The sequence below is a fragment of the Drosophila busckii genome, chromosome X (assembly GCF_011750605.1).
Source record: "Drosophila busckii strain San Diego stock center, stock number 13000-0081.31 chromosome X, ASM1175060v1, whole genome shotgun sequence".
NCBI classification, from domain to species: Eukaryota; Metazoa; Arthropoda; class Insecta; order Diptera; family Drosophilidae; genus Drosophila; species Drosophila busckii.
The window spans coordinates 8,630,188-8,647,341 of record NC_046608.1 but is presented as its reverse complement, the minus strand read 5'-3'; the positions used below and the strand labels follow the sequence as shown (position 1 = coordinate 8,647,341).

Here is a 17,154-nt window from a genome sequence, read left to right as displayed (position 1 = left end):
AGACAAACAGTTGTGGATTTTTTTTAAGTGTATGCATACTTTTGTATGTTTTGTGTTTTTTTTTTTTTAATTAGCAGCTTTAAGTTAATCTTTGCTGCCTACAATTTGTTAGTTTCTATTACATTAAATTTCATTACTAAGCGACTATATAGTATTTATAATAATGTATATAATGTGTATATTATCGTTTAATAATTTGCCAAATTTATATGTATTTTTATATAAAAAACATGTATACATTTTGTTTACTGTATTTTTTGTTTGTATTGTAATTTGTTTGCTTTGCTTGTTTGTTTTTTTAAATATAAAATATTTCTTTATATCAAATAACTTGCATTGTATTTTGCATTTTCGTTAAACAATTCGAAGCCGGGCTTATATTTATTTTAGTTATTCAATTTACGTTTAAAGCGAGCTCTTTACAATTATCTCTCTCATCACTGCAAGAGAGCGCAGGCAGAGCTAAGCTTCTGCTCTCTCTCTCTCTCTCTCTCACTCTCTTCAAAACTTCAGCGCAGCAGCAGCAGAGAAGCTGTGCTGCTGTTGCTTTGCCTTATGCACTAAGCCTAAGTGTCTGTGTATTAGTGTGTGATTTATTTCGTCTCATCAAAAATATAAATTTCAAACAGCTCTTTGCATTTTATGTCTATTTTGTACTTTTGATTTGCATTTGCTTTTAGTTCTAGTATATACTAAAGTAGCAAGTGTATGTCTGTGTGTGTGTGTGTGTGTGTGTTTTGTTTTGTTTACAGCTGTTTAAATGGTCAAGGTCAGTGCTAGAGCGACTGCAGCAAATTTAAAACAATAAATTAACAAATTACGTACGGCTACAGTGACAATAATAAGTATTTACACACATACTACAGTCATGTTTGTATGTTTTCGTTTTGGCAGGGGCGTCAAAATTTATAAATTAAAGTTTGCCAGACATAAACAAAAAAAAGCAAAGCAAATGCGTATACAATTGTTTGAAGTGTCGACTGGCTTAGGGGTAAATGCTTATGTTAATTTTGTATCAATAAGCGCGCACAGTTTATGCAATGCAACTGTACATGCATTAAAATACATATAATTAGCTCATTAACACAACAAAACGTGCACGCGTGCTCTCTCGCTCGCTCGCATTTAAAGCCGCTAACCGGCAAATGAGAATAGCAAGCAAAGATAAACAAAAAAGCAGCAAATATGAAAACACAATATAAAACAAAACGCAACGCAGCGGCAGCAGCAGCGCAGCGCAGTCCGCTCTGACCTTCACCCAATAAAGCGAACAAACGCACAACGGTCACAGTGTACTTTACTCATACAGACGCAGCACGTAGTGTGCACAAATACACTTGTATATATATGTATGTGTATACATACCAATTTTGCAGTTAAACAATTGCTAAATGTCAATTTTTAAGTGCCGGCACCCTTTGTGTATGCGTTTGTATGTGTATACATATACGATTTGTATTTGTATGGACGCGCACTCGCTTGCAAATCTGCCGTTTACTTTAGCACAATACTCTAACTACACTTCACTTGCACATTTACACAAAGACTGCAGACGCATAGACAGGCAGACAGACAGCAAGCGCAAGCGAGGGAGTGAGCGTCAGCGTGAGCGTGAGCGTGAGCGTCAGCGTGAGCGTCAGCGTGAGCGCGAGAACGCTTTTGTGGAGTGACTTTTTAATTGTCATACAAATTCATATTAAGAGCATACACTAGGCGACTCTTTGCAAATGCAAATGTGTATGTATGTGTGTGTATGTATTTTTTTTTAACAGCCGGCGCGCAACCACAGAATCTGAATGATTGTAGTAAAAACATAAAAAGCTTTTTAATTTATTTTAATTTTATATTATACACTTGTCTGTGTGTGTGTGTGTGTTTGTTGTTGCCATGCAACAAGTTTATTCAATTCCTCGCTTGTTGCTGATTGTTATTATTTGTTGTTGCGCTGTCGTCGCCGGCGTCGCTGTTGTTGTTGCTGCTGCGACGGCGGCTGCATGCCGGCGACACATGAAAAGTGAAAACAACAGCGCAAAACTTGATTGAATCAAGTTAAAAAATTTCTGTTGCTTCAAATTTAGTTAGCATGACGTACATGTGTGTGTGTGTTGGTGTGTGTGTGTGCGTACGAGTTTCGTGCCTAACATTTGTTTGTTAACCTGGGTCGTGCACACACCTATACATAGACAAAAAAGCACAATGGGAATTGCGTTGTGTTTGCTGCTGCTGCAGCAAACTTAATACACTTAACAAAATAAACAGCAAGTGCTGAAACAAAGCTGTAAAAAATAAAAATTAACCAAATAAATTATGAAATAAAAGAAAAACATATTTTCAGCGGAATTTGATTTCTTGGTATGTTCAAATAATTTTATTGTATAATTTCTATAAGCATAAATTTTGAAAAAAAAAAAATTGTTTTTATATATTAAACATGGTTTGTGTTTATATATTGTTTTCTTTGTTTTTTGTTGTTGTTTTATTAATATTTTTAATGTTTGTTGTTGGGTATATAAATATTTACATACATGAGACATATGTACATATATGTATTTATTTTATACACATTGATTAGAGCGAAGTGTTTTGTTTTTCAATTAATATAAGTAACTAAATAACGTGTTAAAATTATTAGGTATAATATAATGTGAATATATTTTGTTGCCTAATATGTATATATGTATAGTATTATTTAATAATGTAGGAGCAAAAAATATTATATGTATATATGTATAAAACAAATAAAAAAAAAATTGCTCGCCAAATTAAAGATAAAGGAAAAAAATTTAACTCAAAAATTACAGTTTCAAACATAATTTTAAACTAATTTGCTTATGTTTTTTGTGTTTTTTTCAGGTTGGTATATAATAATATTTCAACAGCGCTCTTTATATATATGTATATAGGTGTGTGTGTGTGTAAAAATTGTAAAATTAAAACTATAAACATAAACTGTTTTTTTTTTTCTTTTTTAATATATAGTTGCGAGGATTTAGAGGTTTTGGTTGCAGTTGTTGTATTTTTGTTATTCTGTTTCACTTGGTTGCAAAAAAAAAATAAAGTAAAAAACAATTAAAAATTAAATTTATAAAATGCAAAATTGACTTAATAAATTTTTTTTTGTTTTACCAACAATTGTTTTTTTTTTTGCTAATTTTTTTTTTTGTTTTTTTTTGTGTTGGTGTAGTTTATGCATCTGTTGCTATGTTGCTCTGTCTCTTTCTACTATTGTTTGTTAATAAATTTGTACGGTTTTTTAAACGCTGTATGTATTTTTGTTTTCTGTGTATGTACTATAGGATATTTAAGGTGCATTCGTTTGTGTATTTCTATGTGTTTGTGTGTGTGTGTATACAATATATATGTGTGTATGTGTGTGTGTGTGTGTGTGCTTTATTGAAGATGAAAAATTGTACAATTTTCTTTGCTTAAGTCTATTGCTCTTGTGGGCGTTCTTTCCGCTTTAACTGGTTTTTGCTTTATTTTCTTGACTCGACTTTAAGTTTGTTTTTTTTTTTTGTTGTTTCTTGAGTGGATTACATTTATGTATAAAAAAAATATAAAGAATTTTGGGTTTACGCTTTTTTTTTAACATGCTGCTGCTTCTGCTTCTTCTTCGTTTTTGAAAATTTTTTTTACTAGCATATTTTAACGAGATTTCTATGTACACATTTAAATAAACAACAGCAAAACGTTTGTTTTTATTCTGTTGTTTTACATTCTTTTTAGTATTGTATATTTTTTTGTGTTTTTCAGTTTGTTTTTTTTTTTTCAAATATTTTAGCATTTTACATATAACAAGTGTTATTATAATATATATATATTTTTTCCTTTTAATATCGTTCTAAATAATGTAAAGTATTGAAATAAAAAAATAATAAGTGCATACAATATACAAGTTTGTTTTTTAACATGAATAGTTAATATAAATTTTTTTTCGTAAATTTTTGTTTTTCATATAATAAGCAATTTTAATTTGTATATATATATTTTGTTTGTAACTTTTATGTACAAGGCGAAAAACGCGTTTGCAAACCAACAATAGCTAAAAAAAAAAAAGTTTTTTTTTTCAAAAGCTTTTTTTTTCTTTCAATGCCTCACATATCTTGCCTGCTTACAAGTTCCCGTTATAAATTATATCAAGGGGGCGGGGGCCCGCATGCAAAATATATATATAATGCTACAAGAGAGAAGTTTTGAAAATATGCCGAAAAAAGAGTAGAGAAAAAAAAATGCTGCACAACCTAAGCAAAAAGATATATATATTTACTATATATATATATTTTTTAAAAGCTAATTTCGTTGAAACGTCGTTTTATATTTTAATAGTTTATCGCTATAGTTTGTGTTTGTTTTTTTTTTCGTGTCCTCAAACTAAACCTAAATAACAGTTATTTGAAATCAGCAATGCAAAGTTTTTAGTTTCAACTTTTTTTATTGTTGTTTTGTTTTGTTTACGACTTCATGCTTGGTTTAATTAAGTAGGGGCTAAATAACAGTAACTCGGTGCTTTCCATATATCGTTCATATATATATAGTGTGTGTGTATATATGTATATATATATAACTCTCTTATTAGCAAAAAATCGACAGTTAAACAGCTGACAAAATTTTTGCAGCCAATATAAAATTTGTTGTGTTTCCTATTTTTGTTTTTTTTTTCCACAGTTTTCTATGATTTATTTTATTTTTTTTAGTTACAGCTTTTCTTTTTTTCTAACGCTAAGCTATAGCTGCTATAGCTTAGGTTTTGTTTTTCTTTCACGTTTTCACTATTTTGAATAGTTTACTATATTTTATTTTGTTTTTTTCATATTTTTCTCGTTTTCGATTTTTGCGCAATTCATATGCATAGTTAGAGTCTTGATAGATTATGAATAAAAAATAAGTATAATTAAAAAAAATTATTAAATTATATAGTTCATATATATAGCAAGATATATAGTTATATACAAGTGTATATATAGTTTGTATATGTAAACAAAAAAAAAATGAAAAAAAAATTGGTTTTTTTTTAGTTTTAGTATAAAGAATAAAACGCATTGTACTTCTATATAGGCAGTAAAAAATTGTTAAAGCGCTTCATTCATATTTAGATATTGTTATATCCTAAAGCAAGCTATAATGTATATATATAACTAACTGTATATAACACTCGTTTCAATTAGTAACGTAGCAACTAAAGAATTGCGTATTCAATTTTCATAAGTTCTATATAAATATATATATATGTGTGACTGATTTGAAAAAAAAAGGAAAAACTAGGCAGCTAATTGTATAAAAAACTTTATATATTATGTATATACATATCTCTAAATAGTATGTACATTAGTTTATAATCATAGATAGTAACTATATCCAAAAAAAAAAAAAAAAATAATTATAAATTGTTGCTTGACGTGCTTAGGCTTAAATGTTTTGTTTTGTTTTGTTTAGTTTTGAATTTTTTCATTAAATCTGCTGCTGCTTGGCGCTTTATTCAAAATACGCGCGCGGCTAAACTTCAAATTTTTAAATCGATCTACGATCTGTTTATATAGTTTGATACTCAAACTGCCAAAACTCTCTTTCTTCGCTCTCTTCTTCTGCACAGTGGGGCAAACACTTTAGGCCGCGCGACACTCTCAACATTTGTTTTCCCGCAAACTTTGAGGCGCGCGACTGTAAGCCCAAAAAAATGCTCTAACTTTGTTTTCTTTTTTTTTTTTTCATTCAATAATATATATAAAAAAAAAAAAACGCTTGTGGCTCATTCGTTGCAACTTTGTCTGTTTTCCGTTTCCGTTTTCTTCATAGTTTTCTGCTTGTCCTTCATTGTTTTTGTATTGTTAAGTATAGTAACTAAATTCCTTAGCATTTTGTTTTTGGTTGCTTACAAAAATTGTTGTTTAGTCTAGGCTAAACACTAAAAGTATAAATTTATTATTATTATTAATGCGTTGCTTTTATTGTTCTGGCTTTGCTGCTGCTGCTGCTTCTTCTTCTCATAACTTTCATGCATTTTTCAAAAATCAAATCGAAAAAATATCACATTAAATTAAATCCAATTTAAATCACTAATGTTCTACATACGTGTATGTATATTGTATGTATAATATATATAGAGCAGTTGTTTAATTCTAACATATGAAAAAAAAAACCGAAAAAAAAAAGAATCAAGTAGCGTATGTATCAAATATTTTATAACTAAGAAACGAACGTTTATAGCAGCGTATATAGCGTTATCCAACTGCATCAGCATTCAACATCATCATATCGTTCATATATCAACATCTATATAGTATTCAAAATCATGGTCAATATTATCAATTGAGACATAAATCGATTCAACGATCTAAAGCGATCTTATCGTACGGGCTAATACTAAAACTGATATTGAAGTTCAAAAAAATGCTTATGTGTGAGCCTATGTCAAATATATATATATATATATATTATATATAGTATGTATATATATGGTCATATATGTATGTGTTTATCATCAAAATAGTAGTTTTCAAATATATATAAATTTTCGAGGCTTTTTTGTGTTTTTTTTTCTTGTTTGCAAACGCGTTGTGTCGCGCTCTCTTTCTCGACGCTCTATGCGCTCTCTCTCTCTCTCTCTCTCTCTCTCTCTCTCTCTCCCTACCTAAACCGTAACTTTAAAACATTAGATCACGCTCAACTTCAAACCCTCAACTTTAACCGCTAACCGGATTCGTTTCGTTAAATTTAAAACCCTTACCCAGGCGCTGATGACAGATAGACAGACAACAATGTATTGTTATCGTTATCGTGTTATCGTTATTCGACTGAGACATGTCTGCTGAGACGCAGGCGCGCCAGTCGCTCCTGCTGCTGCTTCACCTTGGCCTTGAGCACGCGGCACTTGACACTCAGCTCGTACTCCTCCTTGGTCAGCTGCTCACACAACTTGGCCGCCTCCCGCAGTATGTTGACCTTGGGCGCGCGCTCCTTGTCCCTGATGTTGGGTATTTGCTTCTTCAGCGCCTCGAACAGATTCTTGAGCCCAATGCGACGCTGTCGCTCCATATCGTTGTGCAGATTGCGCTTCTCAATGGTGTCGGCCTCATCGAGACTCAGCTGACGCTTCAGCAGGTTACCAGCACCACCAGCGACGCTGCTGCCGCTGCCGCTGCCGCTGCTGTTGTGCTTTGGCGACAGCGTGCTGCTGCTGCTGCTGCTGCTGCTACTGTTGGCAGAGCTGTTATCCTTTTTGCTGCTTAGACGTTCACTCTTGGCCATTTTCTTGCTGCTGCTTCTGCTGCTGTGGCTGCTGCTCTCCAGCGCTTTTCTTCCGCTGCCACAGCTGCTGCCGCTGCCAATGCCGCTGCTGCTGCAACTACTGCTGCTGCTTCTGCTGCTACTGCTGCTGCTGCTGCTGCTAATGCTGCTGCTCTGCAGCAACAACTCGGCATTGTGTGGCGGCGATGTGTAGCGTGAGCCATTCAACTTGACCGGACTATTGCTCGCCGGCGTATACGGCAAATCGTAGTGATTGCGTCGGATTGCGTGCACCACACGCGGCGCGACGCCGCCGGAGATTTTGTGCGCCACTTTGGTTTGCAGCGCGCGACGATCGCGATCTGAGGGATTTGTGGGCAACTTTTTGTCGTTCACCGAGACCACATCGATTTCCTCATCTGCAATGCACAGAAAAAAAAAACATAAAAACAATAAGCAAACGTTTTACAGGCATAGTAACTACTACTACTACTACTACTACTACTATTGTTATATTCTCAATGTGTAGCCCCACAACTGCTTAGAACTCTGTCAACGACAGTTCAATGACGCTGCTAGAGCGGCATAGCAATAGTTATGAGTCTGTCTCTCTTATGATGTCATGGTGGGCGACCAAAAGCCGATTAGTGTGTCACACACACACAAACAACACACAAATGTGTGTGTGCTTGCAACACAGTATCAGAATTCAGGAAGCAATATATTTGCCACCCACTTTAACCCACACCCCCCACTCTCCCACTCTAACTACGCCCCTGACGTCACATCGCATAGTTAAATGTCGCTTTCATTGCTTTCCGCATAGCAACCGTCGCGACGTCTAGCAGCGCTCGCTTTGCCCTTTTGGGCGACGACCTCTCTCGCTACCCCCACTGCCTCTCCCACGCTCACATTTGCCACATTGCGTGCAAAAAAAAGAAAACAACAGCAAAGGCAAAAGCAAAAAAAAGTAAAGAGCAAATAGCGCTGATAACGGCGCTTCTACGCAAATGAGCAGTGACGGCGTCGCCATTGCTGCTTGGGAGGGGGTCGCTTTTAATGCATGCAACTCTTCTTTAACTTTTATCTCGCTCCCTCTCTCTCTCTCTCTCTGTCTCTCTCTCTCTTTCTTAACTGCACAGTGTCGCAGCCAGCGGGGGCAGCTTCCGTTTGCTAATTTGCTGCTTCCGCTGGCGCGTTCATTGAACCAGCTGCAATCAAATATAAAATAAAAAGAAACTGTTGTTTCTTGCGCTTGCAGTTTGCCAGCCCTAGCGTAAAATAAGTGCGCGCCATTATTTAAACAAATTTCGCCAAAAAAAAAAAAAAAAGAAACTAAAAGCAAAAGTTCTGCTGCCGCGCTTATCAAGCTCATGCGTGCCTGTGTGCGCGTGTGTGTGTGTGTGTGTATTTGTATATTTGCGCAAATGTTGATTACATTTATTTATGTATGTGCGTGCGTATGTATGCACAGCTTTTTGCTTTGCAACTGTGCAAACAACAAAACATGCCTGGCTGACTGACTGCGCTGCTTGGCTTAGCAACAGGCAGCTGTAAACAAAGAGCAAAAAAGAAGAAGCAGCAGCAGCAGAGCTTCAAGTTCAAGTGCAGTCGATCTCTCTTCGTCGCTGTCGGGGCGGCGCTTACAAACGAATACACACAAACATTGCATACGCAGCATTGCATCTGCTGCTGCTGCTGCTGCAGCGCAAAGAGCGCAAGAGAGCGAAAGCGCAAGAGGCGCGCTGGCATGAGTAAGCTGCGCTTCGGCTGCGACTGCGGCTGTTAAAGCATCATCAACGCGTCATCAACACATTATTGCCATCGAGGCTAGACAAGCAGCAGACCCTTAGCACAAATAACAAGAAGAGCAAGAAGTGCGGCGCACAATAATTCCCAGACAGACACAACTTGATTTTACTTCTTTTTTTTTTTTGCGTTGTTGTTGTTGCTGCTGCTGCTGCAGTTGGAATGCGGTTCGCGCTTTTAAATGTTGCCGACGCGACCACCAAGCAGCAAGAGAGCGCCAAAGCGCAGAGCGAGAGAGAGATCTGTCGTCAGTGTTGCATGATTTGCATATTTTAAGCACTGCATGTGCGTATATGTGTGTGTGTGTTTGCATGCACGCTTTTTCTTTAACAAAATGCAGCATATAAATAATAACAATAATTATAATAACAAAAGCGAGACGACGACGCCAAAAAGTTTTACAGTGCAACTTTTGACACACTGTGCGCGCTTTGCGCTGTCGCTGCGCTGCTGCTGCGTAGCAAACTTGACAAACTCGTTTAAGTTGCTTAGACTAAGAGTTAACTGCTGCTGCTGCTGCGGCTGGTGCCTGGGGCCGGGCCGCGGCTATGTGTATATACATTTGTTGCTAAGCGCGCCAAGATCAAATCAAGACAACAACAGCAACAACAAGTAGTAATAACAATAAAGCAAAAAATGCCAGCAACAAAGAGGAAATAATTTATTGTTGTTGTTATTAACACAGTAGTTAATTACAATTGCACACACACACATACAAAACACACGCCTGCAAAAGTTGCGCAATTTACGCTGCAGCAGCGACGTCGACGTCGGCATGAAACAGCAGCAGCAGCAGCAGCAACAACAACAATGAGGCATGCAGTATGCAATAACATTAGCATTTTCGATTAAGTTAATGACAAAAAATAAATAAATAAATAGAAAGGCAACAGCAGCAGAGAACAGCAGCAGAGAAAGCAAACGCAGCAGGCGGTGGCAGCGCAGTCGACGCCTTAATAAGAAAGTCTGTGCGTCGTTATAAAGAATTTCAATGCAGACACACACATACACACACACATAGATAGTTAGACAACTTTACAGTTAAAAATGGCAAATGATGTAATATGTATGTGCCATACATCAATTGAAAAAATTTTAACCACAGTGCGCGCCGCGACGCGTCGCAGTCATAAAAAAGCAACAACAACAACAATAACATAACATAAATTAAAAGCAACAATAAAAACTGATGACAATTTGCCAACGCCCACACAAAAGTTGAGCGCGCAAAGCGGAAGGCGCAAGGGGCGGCCAATTTAATATTTGTATGTAAATTTGTTAATAACAATTTGTGTGTGTGTGTGTGTTTACTTTTGTCAATTGTGTGCTTTGTTTACATTCTCTCGATTGATTTGTAAAATGATTTCATTTCTAAATTTCAGGCTTATTATTAATATTGGAAATAAACAAATTTGAAATTCTATAGAAATTAAGCGCATTCGCGGAATCGAAAACAAGTGGCTAACAAACTGTATTCCCACGCTTGCATAGTGGCTGCCAAACTGTAACTACACAAAAGCAACATTGCACATGTGTTGGCAACATGTCGCTGAGCGCGTTTGTGTGTGTGTGTGTGTGTCTGTTGCGGTTTTCTTTGCATTTTGTTTTATATACATTTGCTTCCGCTGTTTGTTGTTACTTTTTTTTTATTTCCCACGCGTGCAAATAATGTTGTCGTCGTTTTTGTTGCAAGTGCAATTGAGTGCAACTTGTTGCCGCCGCCGCCACGCCTTGGCTATGACTCATACCTTATCGAGCGAGCGAGCGAGCGAGCGAGCAGGCGGGCAGGCGTCATTTACCACCCACAGCGCATTGCCGCATTGCGCCAGGCGACGTCTAACATCAATAATTCAATATGAAACACACACACACACACACACACATAATTTATAGCAATTGCAACAATACACAATGCGTCTCGCAACATTCTGAAGCTTAGCAACATGTATGGCGCACTTTTCAAGGCGTGTCAAAAGGCTGACAATAAAAATCCTTTTGGCAACATTCTGTCGCGTCGCGTTTATTTATTTTGTATATATACAAAAAGGGAGGCTCGTTGGCGTCGTCGTCATTGCCAAAAAAGCAGCAACATAAAAGAGAGAGAGAGAGCGCGAGCAAGCGAACGCGCAAAAGAGCAAGAGCAAAAGCAAGTGCGAGAGAGCGAGTTACAGTGGTGCGTGTGCTGCTGAAAAAGGTAAGCGCCAGCGTCGCTGCTGCTGCTGCTTTTGGCATTTTTATTTAACGCCGCCGTTGGACACACAGACAGACGAACGTTCGGTCGGTCGGTCGGCTCGCTCCGCTCGTCGTCGACCTTGAGCATAAAATTTTATTGCTTCACGTGTGCGAAACAGCGCAAAGCTAAGCGCAAGTGAGCGAGCGAGACGGCGGCACACGCACAAGTCAGTCGAGTGCTTTTTTTTTGTGTGTGCGTGTGTGTGTGTGCGTATGGTGTGAGGCAAAAAAGATGCGCCTAGCAACAGCGCTTGACTCAACATAAGAAAATCTAACGACGACATACGAAAAATAAATGTTGGGCGTCGCAGCCTTTTTGAGCCATTGTATTGTTTATGCTGCCCGCAGGGGTGCGGTGCGGTGGGGTGGTTTGGTGGGTGGGCATTGAAGTAGGTTAGGGTAGGTAGCTAGGCTGGCTCTGACTGGCTTTGGCGTCTTTGTCGCCGGTGGCCAGACGCATAACTTTTGTGTCCACTGTGCGAGCAGTGGGATGGGCAGTGCAGGGAAACGGAAGAAGATGTGTGTAAGCGAAAGTGTAAAATAACAAAAATAAAAAAAAGCGCGCAAGCACAAACGAATTTGTGTGTAGACTTGGTCGCTCATAGCATAATAGAAATTAAAAACATAGTTTTTATTGCAAAAGCGACTCGTATTACAACAAAAAGTTTTCTTTTGTTAATTTTCAAAGAGCTACGCATTAAGTTTTCTACGCACTTTAGTTTTTTATTGTTATTATTATTACACTGCGCAACAGCAGCAAAAAAAAAACCAAAAAAACACAAACCAAGACAGCAAAGCTTAAAAAAAAACTAAAAATTATTTAATTAATGAAAAAAATATATATTTAAGGTCTATTAGGTTTTTAGCGCTGTTGCTATCTCGCTCAGTGGGAACCGCTGTTCACAGTCGTGTTGCTAATGAAGCGTCACGCGCTCATGTAAACAGAGCACACACACACACGCACGCATATACAAAAGCCGACAAGCTTTTCAATCAACGGCACGCACCTGTTGTTGTAGTATTAGTGTTGTTGCCAACACAAAAAGAGATTAAAATATGCGCGAAATATTGTTTAAAATTGCGTTTGATTTCTTTTTGTTGCTATGCTCGCTCACAGATGATCAGCTTGACAAATTTAAAACACACACACACACACACGTACGCATATCTTTACATGCCTGTGTGTATGTGTGTGTGTGTATATTCAATTATCATTATCACATAATGCTCTATCAAAATCAACTCACGCGCGAAAATTGTGAGTGGCAAATGTCAATGCTGCTTTGCTGATTCATATAAAAGTTTATTGCGTGGGCGTTTTTTTTTTATTTTGTTGGGCTAATGTTTTTTGCAAACGAAACCCTTGCACACAAGCTAAAATTCCAACAGCAACAAAATCATAACAATGCAGCAGCAGCAAGCGACGCCGCCAATTCTAGAGTATGAGTGCACTCGGCAGAGGATGTCGGCGACGACGACGACGACGTCATGCTGCCCAGCAACAGCAGCAGCAGCAATGTGAGAGCAGCGCTCACTTCTCTTTAGCTGACTGTCTGTCTGTGTGTGTATGTGTGCATGTGCATGCAGTTTGTGAATGGAAAGAGCTTTACGTTAAAGCTGCAGTTGTGTTTGTGCACGCGTACTAATAGTAGTAGTAGTAAATAGTAGTAGTAAAATTAGTAGTACGTAGTAGTAGGCGCCAGAGCGCAATACGAGGGTTGCTCGAAAGTACATAATTACTTAATATACAAAAATAGCTGTACTGTTACTACTGTTTTGAAGCCAATGAACCTAACCCAATGTCATGTTGTAGTATGCGGGGTTAGTGTTTTTATGTGTACAACATTTTGTTGTTTAGTGGGGGTGGTTGCTGCTGCTGCTGCTGCTAAAGCGCGGCACGTGGCATGAGCGCAGACATCCTTGAACATTTATTTCTTTTTTATGCTAGGACAGCACAGTGTGAGTAAGAGAGAGCGCGCATATTTTTGGGCGTAGGCAGCAAGGCAAACGGGCGCTGAGTAGTGCGCAAGACGTTGGGGGGATGCTAACAAGAGGATGACGCCATGTGCTCAGGCTACACACACACATACATGTATGTGTATATGTATATGGAAAACATAATGAGCCATGCTATGAGCCACGCGCCAACACATTTGCTTTTGGGGGTGGTTGGGTTTAGCTTGTTTTTAATGCGTAGGTCATAAGGCGCCAACTTTTGCGTTTGTCTGTGTGTGTGTGTGTGTGCGAAAAAGGAAACAAAAATCAATGAAAGAGCTTTTGCCGGTTGGCGCGCGCTCTTACGCGCGCGCTCTCTGACTCGCGCTCTCTCTTTTTGCTTAGTATACTACTAAGCACTTATACTTATGCGTTTTGGCTGCTGCTGTTGACGTAGGCGATCGATTTTTAGGCGCGCCCACACTTATACACACACACACACACACAGAGACAAATACACAAGCAAGCAAGCAACCAACCAGTTGAATGTGCATTGAGCAACTTTACAGTGATTTTATATTTGTATGTGAATTATTTGGAGGGTTGCAACTCACCGGAATCTGATGGCGTCTCCAGATTGTTCTCCAGCTCGGTGCAGCGTGTATAACTGTGATCGCTTATGTGGCGCATATGATGCGCTTCCATTATTTTGGCCACCATCGAATATTCACCATCGTCCGAATCACAGTCGGAGCTGGTGGCGGTTGTGGCTGGCGGTGACAATGTGGCAGCCGCTGCTGCATCATCGATCATCATTGTTTGTGATTGTTGTGTTGCTCCCGTTTGTGTTGTATTGCTGGCGGGCTGCGAGTCGGCAATGACTGCAATGACATCCTCGAAATACGATGGACGACGCTCCTGCAGGCAATTGAACATCGGCAGCTTCATGCGATCCTTGCTGGTGTTCTGCAGTTCCAGTGAGAGCTCATTGATGATCTTGTTGGCATCGCAGCCGGCGGCGGTGAGCGGCATATTGTTGCTCCCCATGACGCAGGCGCGCAGATCGACATTGTGACGCTTCACCAGAGTGGAGCCGCTGCTGTTGTCATCGTAGGCGCTGTGTGGTGTATCCGGACGCAGGCAGTTGCTGGCGGCTTGTATGAGACGCTGTTGCTCCAGCTGCTGCTCCAGCTGTTGCTGCTTCTGCAGCAGCTTCTGTTGTTTGTAGTGCAGATTGCTGCGGCGCAGCAGCGAAGTGCCTGGCGGTATGTACTCCGGAGAGACGCTCAGACCCAGTTGTGTTTTGTAGCTGTAGTTGTTGGCCAGATTGCGGCGTAGTGCGGCCGCTGTGTTTGACTTTGTTGTGGGTATATTGATTGTAGGCGTGGCTGTGGGTTTACTGCTGCTGCTTCTGCTGCTGTTGTTGTTGTCCTCCTCCTCCTCCTGCTCGTCATCATCGATGTCGATGGGCTCACGCTTGATCTGCACTGTGCCAGCATTGCAGCTGCCTGTGACTATCGATGGCGGCACTGCGCTCGATTCGCAGTAGCTCGAGGCTGCCGAATTGTTGTTCTCACTGTTGCCGCTGCTCCAATTGCTGGCGGCGCCATTGTTGTTGCCATTACTGTTGTTGTTGGCGCTGTTGCCCATGCTGGGCATGGACCACATGATGCCGCCATTGCGTACCTCTGCCTTCGAATCGAGTTCGTCGAATAAATCGTGATCCTGATCGTATAGCGATGCCCATTGGTCTGTTTCAATTTTGTCCACATCGCGTTTGATGCTTGGAATGCTGCTGCATTCCATTAGCTCCTCATCCTGTCGCATCATATCGATGTCGTCCATGCCATCTAACCAATCATCGTTCAGGATCATGCCCAAATCGTTTTGTGACCAATCGTAGGGATTCTGATATATGTTGATAGCCATTTTTATTTTTTATTCTTTTATAGCTTTTAAACAAATTATTAATTCAATAAGCTTTCCTGAGTGCGTACGGGGTCCTTAAATTAATTCTTTAGGAACAGTTATGCTGCAAAGCCAAAAAGAAATTGCAAAAAAAAAAATATGTTAATTTTCACTTGCTCAAAAATTTAATTTTACAGCTTTTAAACAAAATAATTTTAATCCTTTCATATTTTTTAATTGCACACAACAACATTTTTTTGCATTTATTCTAATAAAGAAATTATTTTGATGCCTATATTTTATTTTCGCAATCTAGCATTTGCTTTTTACAGACCACACACTTAAAATCTATTTTGAAACATTTTCTTTTTTGCGCGCTAAATTATTTCTAAACAAAAATATCTTACGCCGTGCATTTGAAAAGTAAAAACAACAAAAACAGAAAGAAAAAAAATAAACACGAATTCTTGCGCCAGAAATTTGCGTATTTCTTAGTTCTTGCTGTAACACGTCTGTACTCTTTCAATTTCTAACTCAATCTAACAACAAACGAATTCAAAACATAACAGGATGTATTTTTCTACATTGTCAACGGTTCATTAAAGTTATCAGATCAACACACACACACACACACACACGCAAATTATAACGGTTTGTTGACTGCACTAAAGCAAACACACTCACACAAATTGAAACAAAAGCTGCTTAGCTTACTTCGTGCATTTTTGCTCTCACTCTAACACACATGCAACACACACACACACACACACACACACACACACACATACAAACATTTAACGAAAAGCGAAAACGAAAATATTTAATTTTGCATGCCTAACGTACATCTGTATGTGTGTCACAATTTTATTTATTTTCTTTTTTTTTGTTCTCACACAACTTTAACTCACCTTTAAACTGCGTTGTTGTATTTTTATTAATAATAATATTTGTTATGTTTAGTTTATCCAGTTTTGGATTTTACTTCGCGTTATATTTTGGAAGGCGCACAGCAAAAAATTTTACACAAAAAAAAAAATTAACGAACGAACGTCATATATGGAGCGGGGGGAGAACTCTAAAATCTGAGAGCCCTAGGAAGTGTGTGTGCTTGAACGAGAGAGCAGGAACAAAGCTCTAACTGTTTTATAGGCGGCGTTTATTATAAGAAACACACAAAAACTGAATTTTTATTTTCTTTCTTCTTTTTTGACGTTTGTCGTTGATTTTGCTGTCGACGTCGTCTGGTTGGCGTTTTGCTTTTGCTGCTGTTGCTTTTTTGCTATTGCTGCTTGCAATTTGAAGAGGATGATGATAAACTGGCGGCATCTATTATTGCGCTCTCCTTTTCTGCATTCCTCTGGCCAGCCTTAATTTACGCACCGAGACGACATGCACACGCACACACAGAGACACAAGCACACTCAAAGAAACTCTCACACACACACACAAACGCACGGGACAAACGCAAAAAGCTTGTCGCCGCTTGTTGTAGAGTTGTAATATTTCTCCTTTTATTAATTTTGGTTTTTGTTTTTTTGCTTTTCTTGTTTTTGCAATTTCACATTCAGTTTTTTTTTTTTTTTGTAAGCTCTCGGTTCGGCGTGAATCTGTTTTGGCGGGCGACAGGCAAATGTCTGCTCAAAACAAATGTTAATGTTTCTTGTTGTATTCCGTTTAACACTTGTAGTATTTTTTTTTATTACAGTTATTTGTGATTTACTATTTCAAATTTTTTTTGTAATAATTTTTAACTGTAACTGTAGGTGCGATTTGCGTGTATTTTTTTTTAATTTGTTGTCTATTGCTTTAGCTAAGTTAAGAAATATATAGATATTTATTTCAATTTATATTATAAATAATATATACATATGCGCATATATTTAATTTTTATTTGTTTTTTTGTTGGGCGGGAAACAGCCAAAAATGACGAAGAGCCAACTACGCGTCCGCACGTTGTGCCTTGCCGATTGAAGTTGCGAAGAGAATTGCCGTTAAAAGAGAGACGGCCGGCCGTTTTATAGCAGCCGCTCTCTCACTTGCAGTGCT

At 38.4% G+C, this 17,154-nt stretch overlaps 1 protein-coding gene across 1 annotated transcript; it reads right to left on the bottom strand.

The window, feature by feature from the left end:
• Positions 1-6,554: 6,554 nt before the first annotated feature.
• On the bottom strand, positions 6,555-16,850 carry LOC108605032 (myc protein). Its single transcript, XM_033294394.1, has 4 exons — positions 16,017-16,850; positions 13,815-15,232; positions 7,330-7,643; positions 6,555-7,212 (listed from the first exon to the last, which is right to left on the bottom strand). The coding sequence occupies exons 2-4, from the start codon at positions 15,127-15,129 to the stop codon at positions 6,784-6,786; spliced, it is 2,058 nt and encodes a 685-aa protein (XP_033150285.1). The 5' UTR covers positions 15,130-15,232; positions 16,017-16,850; the 3' UTR covers positions 6,555-6,783.
• Positions 16,851-17,154: the final 304 nt, after the last annotated feature.

Bases quoted from the DNA above. Each gene is read 5' to 3' on its own strand.
- LOC108605032 (XM_033294394.1), bottom strand. From the start codon at position 15,129: ATGGCTATCAACATATATCAGAATCCCTACGATTGGTCACAAAACGAT. The intron at 7,644-13,814 runs GTGAGTTGCAAC...TGTGCATTGCAG, and splicing joins GGAGACGCCATCAGATTCCG to ATGAGGAAATCGATGTGGTC. The intron at 7,213-7,329 runs GGCATTGGCAGC...AGCAGCAAAAAG, and splicing joins GCAGTAGTTGCAGCAGCAGC to GATAACAGCTCTGCCAACAG.